The 13,827-nt window shown below is 46.0% G+C and overlaps 1 protein-coding gene across 6 annotated transcripts in view; it reads right to left on the reverse strand.

Annotated features, from left to right (window-relative positions):
• zfhx3 (zinc finger homeobox 3) overlaps positions 1 to 13,827 on the reverse strand; it is a 163,814-nt gene that overhangs the window by 91,957 nt on the left and 58,030 nt on the right. For 5 of the 6 annotated variants that reach the window (XM_037756136.1, XM_037756128.1, XM_037756112.1 and 2 more), the window contains exons 2-4: positions 7,317 to 9,830; positions 6,598 to 7,177; positions 2,248 to 2,744 (exon numbers count right to left, since the gene is read on the reverse strand). In XM_037756136.1, coding sequence (XP_037612064.1) covers positions 2,248 to 2,744; positions 6,598 to 7,177; positions 7,317 to 9,794 — 3,555 coding nt within the window. In that variant the 5' untranslated portion in view covers positions 9,795 to 9,830. The remainder of the gene's footprint in view (positions 1 to 2,247; positions 2,745 to 6,597; positions 7,178 to 7,316; positions 9,831 to 13,827) is intronic. The other variant, XM_037756120.1, reaches the window with a different exon arrangement.

Consider the following 13,827-nt stretch of genomic DNA (forward strand, 5'->3'; position numbering starts at 1 on the left):
TGTCCCAAGCATCTCCCACATCATACAGCCTGTTTATGCTGACTTGATGATTTATTTTCTCCCCAAAAAGGTTAAAAATGGTGCTATTTGCATCGGATTTCTTTGGGGAAGAATAAATGAATGGTGATTTTCCTCTTTTTTTTTCCATCTTTGCATAATATGCCAAGTTGGGTTTACAGGCTTGTGGGGCCACTGTGGGTTTCTGCCTGTCAGTATCTCTACCAGGACAGTAAATCGAATGCAGCATGAAGACTGTGACATTGTCAAGTGGGGAGCCTGCGCTGCCAAAGAGGCCTCACAACCATGTACTTGTTGTCCGCTAATCACATTTGTGAGTCATAAAATATCGTAATAATTCTTGTCAACTGCAGAACATCTCTGTTTTAGAGTAGTGTCTGGGATGAGGAGAGCTTATGAGGACCGCAGTATTCTCGGGTTGAGAGAGCAGGTAATTTCTGGACAAATGCACACACTCTTACTCGGAAGATCAATTGGTTTTAAGAAATATGGAGCCATCTTAAGAGGCTTAAGTCATAAAAAATGATCATGCCTGGATGTGTTGTACATATTTAATCCCCGCAGCCTGAGCTGCAGTATGACATATGTCTCTTCTCTCTTAAAAACTTGTGCGGAAAAAGAGACAGAGGAGGGAAAAAAAAAATCTCTTTTGCCTTTCGGGCTCACAGCAAAGTGGAAAGATAATGTAATATAAATTGTACCTTATCCTGTGAGACAAAACAAGTCTCTCCCTCCAAAAAGGTGTGAGGAAGAGCGAGAGAGTATGCTAGAGCCTGTCTATTTTGGTCTAATGTGAGACCGTCATTGGAATGTGGGCCAGTAAGTCCAGCAGCTATGGCCAGGAGAGGATGACCATGGGCTGGGAAAAACACAAAGATAACTGGCAATGCTTTTCTGCTGCCTCACAACTGACTCGACACATTCGCAGATTATATTGCATATTTGCATTTCTATGCATCTATAAATACCCGGTGCATCTGAAAATGTCCTGGTGCAAACAGTATGTTCTCCCCTCAACACCTCCTGTGTCCCCTTGCCCCTTTAACACCTGTTTAGGAGCCCTACTGTACATCACACCTTCCCCTTTAACAAAATGTCCTGTGATTCCAGTATAAAAGGCTTTGTGGACAGGAAACATGTCAGTCATGCCAGTGGTTCTGAGGATCCACTCATAATCCTGGATGCTTTTCAAATAGACAGCCTTTTTGAGGGGGTTTAAAATGGACCACTTCACCTTAGTTTTTAATGTGATTAAAAACACCACGTTTGAAGCGGCACTTTTTTTTCACATGCCCTTTAGTGCCTCCTTTCCAAAAGAAGTCATACTATAATATACTAAGTCACCAAAACAAAAGTGTCAAGCAATAGAACTGCTTAAACAGTCCTTCCTGTTTACTTTTCTAAGAGTCAAACACTTGACAAAAGAGTGGACTTATTATAAATATCTCCTAGTGCACATGGCAGTGTTGTATGTTGGATTCCGTTGCTGTGTATGTAGTGTAGACTTACAGGTAGTGTATGTTGTCACTGTTTTGTTGTGTGTGTTGTATGTGTGCGTGCATGCGCAGCTACGCCAGTTTGGGTTAAGCGCAGAGTGGCCAAAGCCGCAGACACACAGGATAGGTACCTAAGTGGAATCAGGCCTGTTAGATTTATGGCCATTTGTTCGGAGAGTGTTCATCCATTGGCTATTATGGAATGATTAGAGGAGAAGGTGAAGCTCCAAGTCCAGCAAAAATCAATACGGCTGTCGAGAACGATTCAGCCTTTCCCGCTCCGAGGAGTATTAGCACCAAACCTCTGTCTCCTCACACTTCTTCATTCGTCTCCTAGTGATTCGCCCCTAAGCCTCCACACCAGCTTTCACCTGCCATGTTCTTCTCATGGCAGCACTGTGGCCCTGCTTCTACATGACTACATGGAAGGCCAGAGTTACACAACAAAGCCATCATTCATGCCCTTGGGAGAGCGGCTAGTTTAGTGGCGTGGGCAGCACTGGAACATATATGGGTCTTGCGCAGGGATATCGAGAGGATTAAGGGCACATTTGTGCAAAACTCATCAAAGTTTAATAGGATAATAAATGCTCCCAAATATGACACAAACATACTACTTCTCCTGCTTATATTACAGCTTCTCAAATAGTGCCCTTTCTCCCCGAGTTATGTGATACAGTGTCATGACATGGTTGAGTGGTGGGTGTGATAAAGGAGCTTGAGGAGCACTAACCTTGTAGAGTTTGAGGCTAGCTTCGTGGCGGGTGTTGACTGTGTGCATCCTCAGCTTCTCCAGGCTGTTGGTGTAGTAGTCGCAGGCGTTGCACTTCAGGTGCACCGGGTTGCCTATGGCCACACATTTCAGGCGCCACTCGTTGCCTTTGCCCCCTTCTTTGATGTGCGCCACGAGCTGGTACTTCTGCACGTGCTTGTCCGTCTTGCAGTGCAGCTGGAAGTTGGCCTTGAGCTGAGTGGTGTAGTGGCACAACTTGCACTGGTGAGAGTCGCCCACCACCGCGCGCCACTCCTCCTCCGGTAGGCTGCGTTCAGCTCCCATATGCATGCCGAGCACATCCAGGTTGTCGGTGGTGAAGCGGTTGCATACGGCGCACTGAAAGAGCTTGAGGGAGGGGTCGCTGGTTTGCGATAGACTTTCTCCCAGGGTCATCAGTTCTTCGGACACCAGCTGCCCGCCGCCCAGCCGCACGTCCATTGGGATCTCTCCACCTACTAGGATGGGCGTGGAACACAAAGACAAAGAAAGAGGAAAGAAAGGTATTTAGAAGGCTGTATACATACACTTATAATTTTGTTAGGCATATTCAAAGCTTACACCCTACACTAAAGAACACTTTATCTCTCAGAAATTTACTTCAGTACGTATACATCATTATTTTGAGTTAGTGAGCACAGTGTTTTCCAAAGGAAGTCATAGTTTGAGCCACTCTCATAATGAATAACATCTCTGTTCAACTTTGAAAAACCACACTCTGTCTGTCGGTATGACATTGCATAGAGGATAATGTGCATGTATGTATTTATGGGCCTATAGCTATCCTTGCTTTGAGCTGGGAAAGAACAAAGCCTGGATTTTTCCATAAGGACCTCACAGTACCAGAGTATGAATGTACACACTGCCCGGTTTGGGTTGGTGCACTTTCATGGCCTGTCTGTAAATCAACTCAAGAGGCCATGAGCTCCACAGAAAAAGCAAGTTATTTTATCATTACTGAAGAACTAAGGAGTTCCCAAGCACACATTACTGTAAATCAAATCCATCGCCCTTGAACAATATTTAAAAAAAAAAAAACACTCCTTCTGCTTCTTTCACTCCAGATTGCCTCTAAATCAATATGGACACCTAACAGATTAATTCGGCTTGGTACTGAGTCTAAACAATGAAGAGGGGGAAAAAAACACAGCAAGCACATATCCTATGACACCGACCACAGAACTGATGTCTCTACAGTCTGGGAAGGCTGGCTTTAAAAATGAATGCTAAAAATACGAGGTACCGGCGTTTTTGCCTTTGCTTGCTGATCTTTAATCTTTCACTGCCCAGACTGAGCATGCAGGCTTGACCCTGCCTGGCTTTACACTAAATTAATTCCAGCAGCTCCTTTTTTATTTATTGCTGCAGTATGCAGCCCGCTCTTGGACTTTTCTCCATTACCTGAGTTTTTATAGCCAGGAGAGGGAGACCTTTGAGAAGCCCTCTGAAATCACTCACAGACCCAGCTCCCCAGTCATGGCTTCTTACACTCTCTCACTCTTACAAAACACACAGATACACACACACTTGCCCAGTCGCTATCCCTGTCCCGTCTTTTCCTGCACCTTGCATCTCTCATTTCTACCCGGCTCTCATGCTCCATTACTATGCAGATGCAATGATTTACCACAGACCTGGATCATGTTCCTCACTAAATTCTGGTTGTAGACGATTAGACCAAGACCCTGACTTGTAGCTTTGCATCTGTTTTCACATAGGGCATATTTTTAAAGGGGACCTATTATGCTTTTGTGCTTTTTCCCTTTCCTTTAGTGTGTTATATAGATTTTTGTGCATGTAAAAGGTCTACAAGGTTACAAAGCCCAAAGTCCAGGCCAAAGGGAGTTCCTCTCCCCCACAGAAACACTGCACCTGAACTGCCTGAAACACCTTCCTTGAAGTCCTGCCTTTTCTTCCGTAACATAGTGATGCATGATAGCCTAGCAGATAGTTTGGTACGCCGTCAAACAAAGCTAGTTAGAGCAGAGCTGGAGCAGACTCCGAAGAGTTTGGTTCGATCGAAGGTGAAAAGAGGTGCATGAAAACATGTTCTAGTAGAAACCCAAAATACAAGTATGCACCTGAAAATAAGCATAATAGGTCCTCTGTAATATTGAAATCATAATATTGTATTTTATATGGTATATGAATACTTCATATATGATTGCTAGTGCTATATGAATCTTAAAAAATCTTAACACATTACCATGTTTTTAAGCGAATAGCTGTCTGACTTGTCTTTTGTGCTGTTTCAGTGTACGTTAGACAACAACTCTTTTCCTTTCTTGCACTCCATCTCACATCTTCCTTTCACTACGGTAGCTGAGTCTTGGGAACGAGGATTACCAGGAAGCTGAGATCATGTGAGGTCAACATTTGTTATCTATCTCTTCGGCAATACGCGCAAAAGTCAAAAATCCAAAGTGAGAGCATGAAAGAGCACCTCTCACTTTAGCTGCCTGGTCTCCTCGTGATGGCAGATTCTCTCAATAGATGTACTGAGCCATATGTATCATACTGTAGAGTTAATATCAGAGTGTTTGTGTACGATGGCTTTAAGAGTTCCTTAAAGTGTAGCCGAAGATGACACCACACCCGCTGTCTGCGGGCCTGGACCGTGTCATCACCGCCTCCCTTGTAACATGCTTATTACACCTCACCTCACAAAAAAAATGAACCAGATGGCAGAAGAGGGGAAAAAAAAAGAAATTAGTTACAGCAATCAATTCTTGTTTGTGTCTTTGAACTGGCGACAGTTGGAGACAAGTCTGTACAAACTGTGGGGTTGTAACTGGCCCGCCGAACGCTCTGCTATGCTGCTGAATTACCCATGCTGAGCCCTCTAACCTCCCTTCTTTGACCAAGATAAAATTTATAGCTGCAATTACAAAGTTGGAAAAAAATGGAGAACTCCAGTGGTGAAGTTCAGCAGCAGTTTGGGAATAATGACATAAAAAGCTGAGGCTGGCTGCCTGAGGGGGAGGGAAGGGAGAAGAGAAAATACAGGGTTGGCCTTCTAACTCACCTTTTGTGAGCAAAAGTGGGTATCACAAAGTGAACTTCAAAATTCTGTCAAAATCACATCAATACAGGGTCACTTAGATGTCTTGTTAACGAAAAACAAATGACCTCTGGGCTTCCGCGTGCTACTTGGCACATTTATAGCTAAATGTGCAGCTAGTACATTTGTAGATGAAACTAATTGGCACACTGGTCTGGTGCACTAGAGGGTTTTACTATGGATGTGAGATTAAGGCATTGAGCAGAGGCCTACTGTCGTGACGACTATTATCATGTACACTATCAGGAAGGAAATACGGAGAGGGTCTCGGGTACAGCCCCCTGATGTAAACTCGCCTCAAATGAATTATCTTTCTTTCACTTTATATTTCAGTGACCCTCTGCTTGTTAAATGAGAGAATTATGTCAAGTTCACGAGGGCAGGCCAGAAAGGCAGCCGCCAAAAGTAAAAAGTGGTGATATATCTGGTATACGTAGCAGTGGAGAGGGGCAATATGTGGATATATTCCTGCTCATCATTTTGTGTGATGTTAACACAATAAGAAGTGAATGATATTAATGTTCTTTTTAGGAATTAAGATCAAGTCGAACTGAAACTGATTCCCAGTAGTGGAAGAAGAACTCAGATCTTTTACTTGAGTAAAAGTAGAAATACAATGATCTAAAAAATACTCCATTACAAGTCCTGAATTTAAGATGTTACTCAAGTAAAAGAACAGAAGTATTATCAGCAAAATGTACTGAAAGAATTGGAAGAAAAGGTACTCATTATCCAGAATGGCTCCTTTCAAGTGTTATGTTATTTATAGAATATTTTCTATTAAATGTATTTTCCTCTAGAGGGATTGATAAAGTAGGCCTTCTTCTTCTAGATTACCAATACTCTGCTTTTATCACTAACAAATATGTGTAAGACCATTTTAATGTTATAGTTGGTCAATGTGGAGCCACTTTTAGATACTTTGTATACTACTTGGTAGATTAGTAGTATGGTACTGCATCATATGTTTTTATATGTAACAGGTAACAAGTAGCTATAACTGTCAAATAAATGTAGTGGAGTAAAAATATTTCCCCCTGAGATGTATGGAGTAGAAGTAGAAAGTAGCAGAAAGTGAAAATAATCAAGTAAAATACAAGTATGTCAAAATTGTACTCACGTATAGTACTTGAGTAAATGTACTTAGTTACATTCCACCACTGCTGATTCCACATAAAAGGAATATCTCTGAACTGCACTTGGTGATTTTTACGGTTTTCTGAGAACAAGAGAGACGAAATGGAACTCACCAAGCGCAGGGGCCAAGGCGGCCATGTTCGGATCCAGGTGAAAGCTCCCCATCAGGAACTGGGCCTCGGCTCCAGCTGGGTCTATCTTGAGGCCTGGTGGAAGGCTCATGTTCTGTGCCAGGTAGTATTGGTACAGCTCAGCCTCAGAGGGCGAAGGCATGGCTCCCAAGCCGAGTCGGCCATGCTGCATCTGAGTCACATTCTGCTGGAGGAGCATCATGTTGTGCATGTGCTTCTCGCTGGTCATGTGGATGCGCAGGTTCCGTGCCACGTTGGTCTCGTAGTCGCACACCTCACACCGCCAAGTGGGTTTGCTCTTGGGCTTGGTCGGGGAGGGGGCCCCACACGGTCCAGCCATATGGGCGGAGGACTGTGTCGGATGGTGGTGGGGAGGGTGATGGCTACTGGCCTGGGTCACTGACGGGACGGCCACCACTCCTTGTGGGTTATGTCCAAACACCTGCTCCTGCGCAGAGGGAATGGTGCCTCCATTCTGCAGCGTCTGCATGTTGTTCAGATGCTTGTCCGACTGCATGTGGATGCTCAGGTTGCCCTTCGTGGTGGTCGAGTAGTTACACACCTAGAAAATATAGGACATTTTCTCTTCAATAAAGTGATACATGGCTTTTTAAAAATATCAGTTCACATCCTACATAAACCTAAATGGCTCAACAACACAATCTTTAATTGCAACCCCAAAAAAAAACTTTGCTACATACCTCACACCGGAAGGGCTTGTATCCACAGGTATAGCTTTCTCCACGAGCCAGACGAGGGTGGCTCTGACCACTGGTGCAGTACGAACACGTGCCTCCAGAGTCCGGGTGCTTCTCTTTCATGTGGGCCTCCAACGTCTGCTGGTACTTGTAATGCCAGTTGCATTTCGGACACTTGAGTGTCTTGCATGAGTTGCGCGAATGCATCATGGTCATGTGACCGCCCAAGGAGCGTGAGGAACCCAGAACGGTGTCACATTTAGGGCATTCTACGCCACTTCCTCCGCTTCCACCAGGCCCGTGGTTCTGTGAACACTCGCCCAGCCCCGTTAGGTCACAGGCGCCCCCTGGGAAGAGGTGCGAGTGGCCGTGAGATGATGGGTGGAGGTGATGAAGATGGTGGTGCATGTGGTGATGGTGCAGAAGGGCTCCGTTTTCCTCCTCTCCCTCTGCCGGGCAATCATTTGGTTCTGGAGCTGTGGCACTATCTCGATTGGCACTTTCATCAGCAGCAGCATTGGAGGACAGAGGTGACGAGGAAGTGCCAGCGGTGTCGTCCTCGCTCCTTCTGACGCCGGCTGCCGCCATTGCCGTGGGAACAGTGGGCCCCTGGCAGTTAAAGCTCAGAGGGAGCTCTGAGGTCCTCCCCCCACCGTCAGCAGCTGAACCCTCTTTCTTGACAGAGGAGGAAGTGGAAGCAGGATCTTTGCTGTTGAGTGTGGAACTGACCGCAGAGGTGCAGGCAGAAGGCTGGAGAGCGCTACTAGGCATTAATAAAGGAGATTTGGAAATGCTTTGGTTTGAGACAGCTGGTTCCCCCGCTTCACCCCCGCCGCTGCTACTGTTACCACCACAGGCCACTGCAGTGCTTCCTGCCTCCACATCGTCTTCCTCCTCCCCTAATAATAGTTCCTCTTCTTCTTCCGAGCCCCCGATCTGGCTCGATAGGTGCGCCTTGTTTTCATGCTCCTCGGTGTCCCCATCCTCTCCCTTGCATGCCACCTCTTTCCCAGCAGGCTCCTCTGTTCTCCCTCCCTGTTTGGGCAGGGCACTAGAGTCTTTGGCAGAGCCTGGGGATGAGGTAAGAGTGGATGCTTTGGGAATGCTCAGCCCTCCGAGAGAGAGGACTGAGCTTAGTGGGGTTTGCTGCTGCTGCTGTTGGTGGAGGCCAGAGTCAGAGTCTTTGTTGAGGAGGCTCTCGCTGCCCCTGCTGCTGCTTCCAGGCTCCAGATGGACCCCACTAAATGTGCCATAGAAGCTCTGGCCAGAGTTAATGGGGAGCAGGGTCGGTGGCAGAGAGGTGCTCTTAGTTTTTGGTTCCAGGAAACTGATGAGGGGCTCTTTGTCCTTCCCAATGCCCTGGATGATGGCAGATGCCTGCTTGTCCCCTAGCAGTTGCCGCTCGTCCTCACACAGTGTCATGCGGTGATCATGGACGGCATGAGTGGCAAAGGAACGCACATAGCCAAAGGACAGCTTGCAGATAAAACACATGAGAATGGGCTTACCCTTGCCATACAGGGCTAGCCCATCGAATTTGGAGAAATCCACGTTGTTGGGAACATCTTTGGATACACAGGACTTCTTGGCAGACCCATCGCTGTTCAGGTAATCCTTGTTGCTTTTGTGCCGCACATCGAAGACACGGAAACTGTGCAGGACAGGGCTTAGGCCTGCCATGGTTGAGGTATTGGGGAAACCTTGGTCTGAATTGCCAAACCACTTCCTGAAGGACGAGGCTATGTGGAACGTGTTGATGATGTGCGGGTAGACTGAGGATGAAGTCCCAGCAGGTTCCCCCGGTATTCCCCCAGTGGTGGTGAGAGAGTTTGTGGGAAGCAGGCCGGGTACCATGCCCCCACCACTTTGGATCAACTGACTGAGGCTCTCTACGATGTAGGCTGAGCCGTCTGGCTGGTAGACTATCTCTCCAGCCAGGTTCTCCACGTCACTACTCTCCTCTTCCTCCTCCTCCTCTCCTTCCTCACTCCCACTCTCAGGTGCTCCCTGCTGTCGTGTGGGCTGATGTCGCAAAAGAGTGGGCATGCCCCCTGAAGCCATCGGCACCCCAGGAAAGGGTTGAAGACTTGGGAAACAGCTGTCAATCTCCATTTCATCTAAGTCCTCGGATTCTTCCTCTTCTCCACAGCTCACTCCCTCTTGCTCTTCTTCCTCAAAACCCTCTCTTCTGGGATGCAGCTGGCCTGTGGCAGAGCTGTCACGGTGGGCCTGGGGTGATGTCTGTTTTGGCTGCTGCTGCTGGGACTGTGGTTCTCTCACCCCGTCATGAGGCGCACTGGGGTTTTGGGGTTGAGAAGGGTAGGGAGCAGAGAGAGACAGGGGGTCCAGGGAAGGGGCCTGGTTGGTGCAAGGGACCTGTGAGCTAGAGTGATCGTTCCAGGGCTGTGGTGGTTGCTGCTGCTGGGAGGAGCCGAGCCCATCGTCTGTCCCAGAAACCACAGGAGACTCACAGCTGTCCATGCTGATGCCTACATGAGGCGTTCATCGCATCCAGGCCTGGAGAGACACAAAAAGGGTGAGATGAGAGGTTATTGTTGTATCTGGGATGTTAAATGTACACATATGTAAACATAGATTCATATAAGTAACCACATACAACTCGTCATTTACCATGCGCCAATGTTGGAAACATAATCTTTATATTTTCCAAAATATAACTATGCCCATTAGGAAAAGCTCAGATACAGAAAACATGAAAGAGACGCTATGTATAGGGAGCTTAAAAGAAGAAAAATCAAATGTATAGTGCATTGGGTGAGAGACAAAAGTCTGAGATATAATTGGAAAAATGACACCATGCTCATTACGCTAGATTAGGTACTTAAACACAATACCTGAGACAAGCACTAATAAGCCGTCCATGATTCATCTTCCTGCCATATCAGGAAGGTACCATCTTTTATCTTCACCTTCCAAACAACACCCCTAATCTTATATTCTGCAAATCCTACATCCGTTTTTAATTAACTTGCAGTCAGAAAAAAGGAGAAACAGGCTAACTTAATGGATCAAATAGATTCCTTGTGAGATAATTAGACACTGAGAAGCCACCCATCAGCACATTGTACATTTACATAACTGGAAGAAAAAGGGAAAACTGCATCTAAAAAAAGAACTTCTTAACAGTATCACCATTATCACTCCATCTCCAAGTTGTGTATATAGAAGAATAAGGCGAATACAATTCATGTGCAGTATTGATATAGATGTGTATGAACTTTAACAAGAGCAATAAAAGGCGTTTTTTTTTTTTTCCCCTATGAGCCCAAAATACATAAGCTGGGTTGGGACTTCACTGCAGCTGTGTTTAGATCTTGCATCCAATAACCTCTACGCTCAGCCTGGTTTCAAACACTCCAGCCATCCTCCGCCTCTAAAATAATAAATGGGAGCTGAGCTTTCGGGAGCCGGCCATGCCCCGAGCATCTGAGAGGCCCAACACAGGCTGCAATTTAGAGCGCAGAAGAGATAAAATGATAGCGCAAGATACTGCTGAGCTAATAATTTTATTAAAGGGATGCAGCCAACATTGATTAAAGGGGGCAATCGGGCTGAAACCAATAACTCTGGGCTGCCCTTTAACCCACCAGTGCTGAATATTACATGAGCAAAGTTTCCCGGCACCGAGCTCACTGCCATGTCCCGGTTGATTAGCACATTCACCGCTTGCACTTGATTTATTTACGTATTTACTTAGGGATGCAAATTTCAGCTGTGATCAGAATGGAGTCTACCCCCACACCCTAACATATTAACCACTGAGGGAGAGGAGAGATTGATAATGTCTGTCTGCCTCTTCATGAATGTCTGATGAAGCTCGCCTCCCACACAACATACCTGAGACCTCTCCAGTCTATATGTGCTCAAACTATAAAAATAATGCACTTAGAATTTAAAGATGTGCTTTTTCTATATAAAGAATGAACAACAGCAGGCCAGAAGAGCATATTGTGGGCAAAGTAACAATAAGGAAAGAAGCGCTATAATGGAAAAAGCAATGGCGTTGGTTAAATTTACAATATGACTGCAAAGATGATGTAGATGTTATTGTCATAAATACCCGGGGACAGACATTTTCTGTCAGTATGGTCCACCTGATTGTTTTGTTTACACACCACAGAAGCTAACCCCGATGACCCTCGCTTCGCTTTGCATATAAAATGAAAGATATTAGACCGGCTGGCTTATTAACAAGATTGCTTTACACAGCCAGACATGATTTAGAGATGGCTGCCATATTGAGTGAGGGGATACTAGCCCTACTGGTCTGTATTTATTATCTGCTCCATTAATAAGAGGCTATGAGCTCAACAGCCATTTCACACAAATGGACTGAGGGCAGCGAGAGTAATGCAAGGAAAAAAAAAAAATATGCCACATGTCAAACAGACAGTGATTCTTCAAACTAAAAGCATGTGGATGAACTGCACAAACGGAAATGGGAAAAAAAGCAGAAAATGTGACTTGTCTAAAAAGGACTGCCTCATAGGAAAAAATCTCCATGTGTCCTGTCTGAGCATGGAGTGTTTCACACCTTATTCCTGTAATCTACTCCCATCAGCCCCTCCTCCAGATTCCACTGCCTGGACCAGGCCTGGGAACACTGGGCCCATATGCACAACTACTGGTTAAGATTGTTAGTTCACAATGACCTCTAAAGTTCTCTTTGCATGGTCTTTTGAGTCTGAACACTGTGCTACAGTGTACTGTAGTGAGTGCGTGCACCCATCCATTCCTATTACTGCTGTAAGATACCTGAAGCAATTAGCAGTAGACAGGATAACACGATGACTCTTGATCAGTGCTGGAGCTCTGAGCCAGCTTGGTGTGTGTCCACTGCTTACAGAAAACAGGATTGCCCTTTAAAATCAAGATGGTGTAATTCAATAACCTGCAGTGGTTACTGATGAGCAATGGGATAGTCTGGAGTCGGCAAGTCGCAGATGGGCCAACTGATATAACGCTGTTTGTCTCTCGGAGGTCTGCCTGGCTCAGTGACACCTGTTTAAAGCAGGAAAAGCTTTAATCTCTGGGAGGCACTAAACAAGTCGGGGAGACAGACAAAGAGACGCGGTCGAAGGAGAGGGGAAGTAGAGGAGGCCGGTGTCTCGGTGTGCTGACTGTGTTAATAACCACAAATCAGAATGATGGAGCAGCCCACTAAAGGTGACTACTGCTGAGTGGTATTATGCAAGCTTATATACTGTAATATGTAATAAAGTTTATCTTTTTGCATACTGGCACCAGTGCTGATGTGATCGTGCCGTGGCCTCTGTCCTTGCGTTGTATCGTAATGAGGGCCCACGGAGTTGACAATAAGCAGGCTGTATGCAGCCAAAACAAACCTTAGCTGACAATACGAGATAATCAGAGGGAAGAAAAGGTTGGATTCCTGAGCTGATCTGAAGGAAAGCATGCCGACGCACAGATCCTGACTGTACGACTCACACTCCTGCTGCCACCTGCCTTCAAAGGCTTTATGCCAGGGTCCCCCCTGCTCTCTTTCTTTCTCTATCCTCTGACAAAACAATAAAAAGTCATACTCCACCTCCTCCCACCACCGTAGCAAAGCAGATAAGGTTGAACCTTGTGAAAAAGGCCTCTGCCCTAATGAATACTGTCAGAGAGTGGGTCTGGATGTCATTTGGTAGGGATGGAAAATGAGATAAGTTATAAGTTATGGGTCCTTTCATTAGGTGGGATTTACCGGCCAACTGAGGGAGGAATTAAAGGCTAAGGAACCATCTGATTATAAGCATGCCTGATCACCTGCCTGGAGGCCTGGCCTTGCCTCCAGAGGACCCTGCTCTCCGGGGTTTCCTGAGGGAATTAGCTCTGACTCAGCCCTAGCTGTGAACACTGCTGGGCTGTGGGCATGATGCAGCCCTGACCCTTACTCGTCTTCGCATGCTCAGTGTCAGCAGTGAGGAGAACACCTCTTTAAAATGGAAAAACACAGTTTCTTAATACGCCTAGAGGACCCCTAACAATACACCACATCTGATTTTCAATTGTCCCTCAGTGATGTTGCCTGTCTGCGTCTGGTCTCTGAGCCATCACAGAGCCTGGCCAGCCACCGCAGGGTAAGGGGGCGCTTATTGGAAAATCAATGGCGTGAACGCTAAGCAAGTTACAGGAAGATGTGGGAAGGAAGGGTTCTTATTGATAAAGCAGGGGAAGGCCTTTGATGTTGCACCAGGGACATGCTCATTGATGGGGGGAACCATTGTAGTCCTCAGGCAGAGTGAGGCCCGGGTTTATCTCCTAGGTTTGTTCCAATTAATCACCAATAAAGGCGTGCATGCATTGCACTCTTAAACATAAGTCTGTTTTAATGCCCGACATGGCTTAGTAAATTCTGGTTTTAATACTGTGCTCTTACAGTGAGGGAATTTACATTTCACACACTGCACTGCAAGTGTCTCTTTTTCGCCTTTCTCTACTCTGCTCTCTACTCTGTTCTCTGCCAAAACTAACTGTAGCCTGATAGCTT

The sequence above is a fragment of the Sebastes umbrosus genome, chromosome 2 (genome assembly GCF_015220745.1).
Source record: "Sebastes umbrosus isolate fSebUmb1 chromosome 2, fSebUmb1.pri, whole genome shotgun sequence".
NCBI classification, from domain to species: Eukaryota; Metazoa; Chordata; class Actinopteri; order Perciformes; family Sebastidae; genus Sebastes; species Sebastes umbrosus.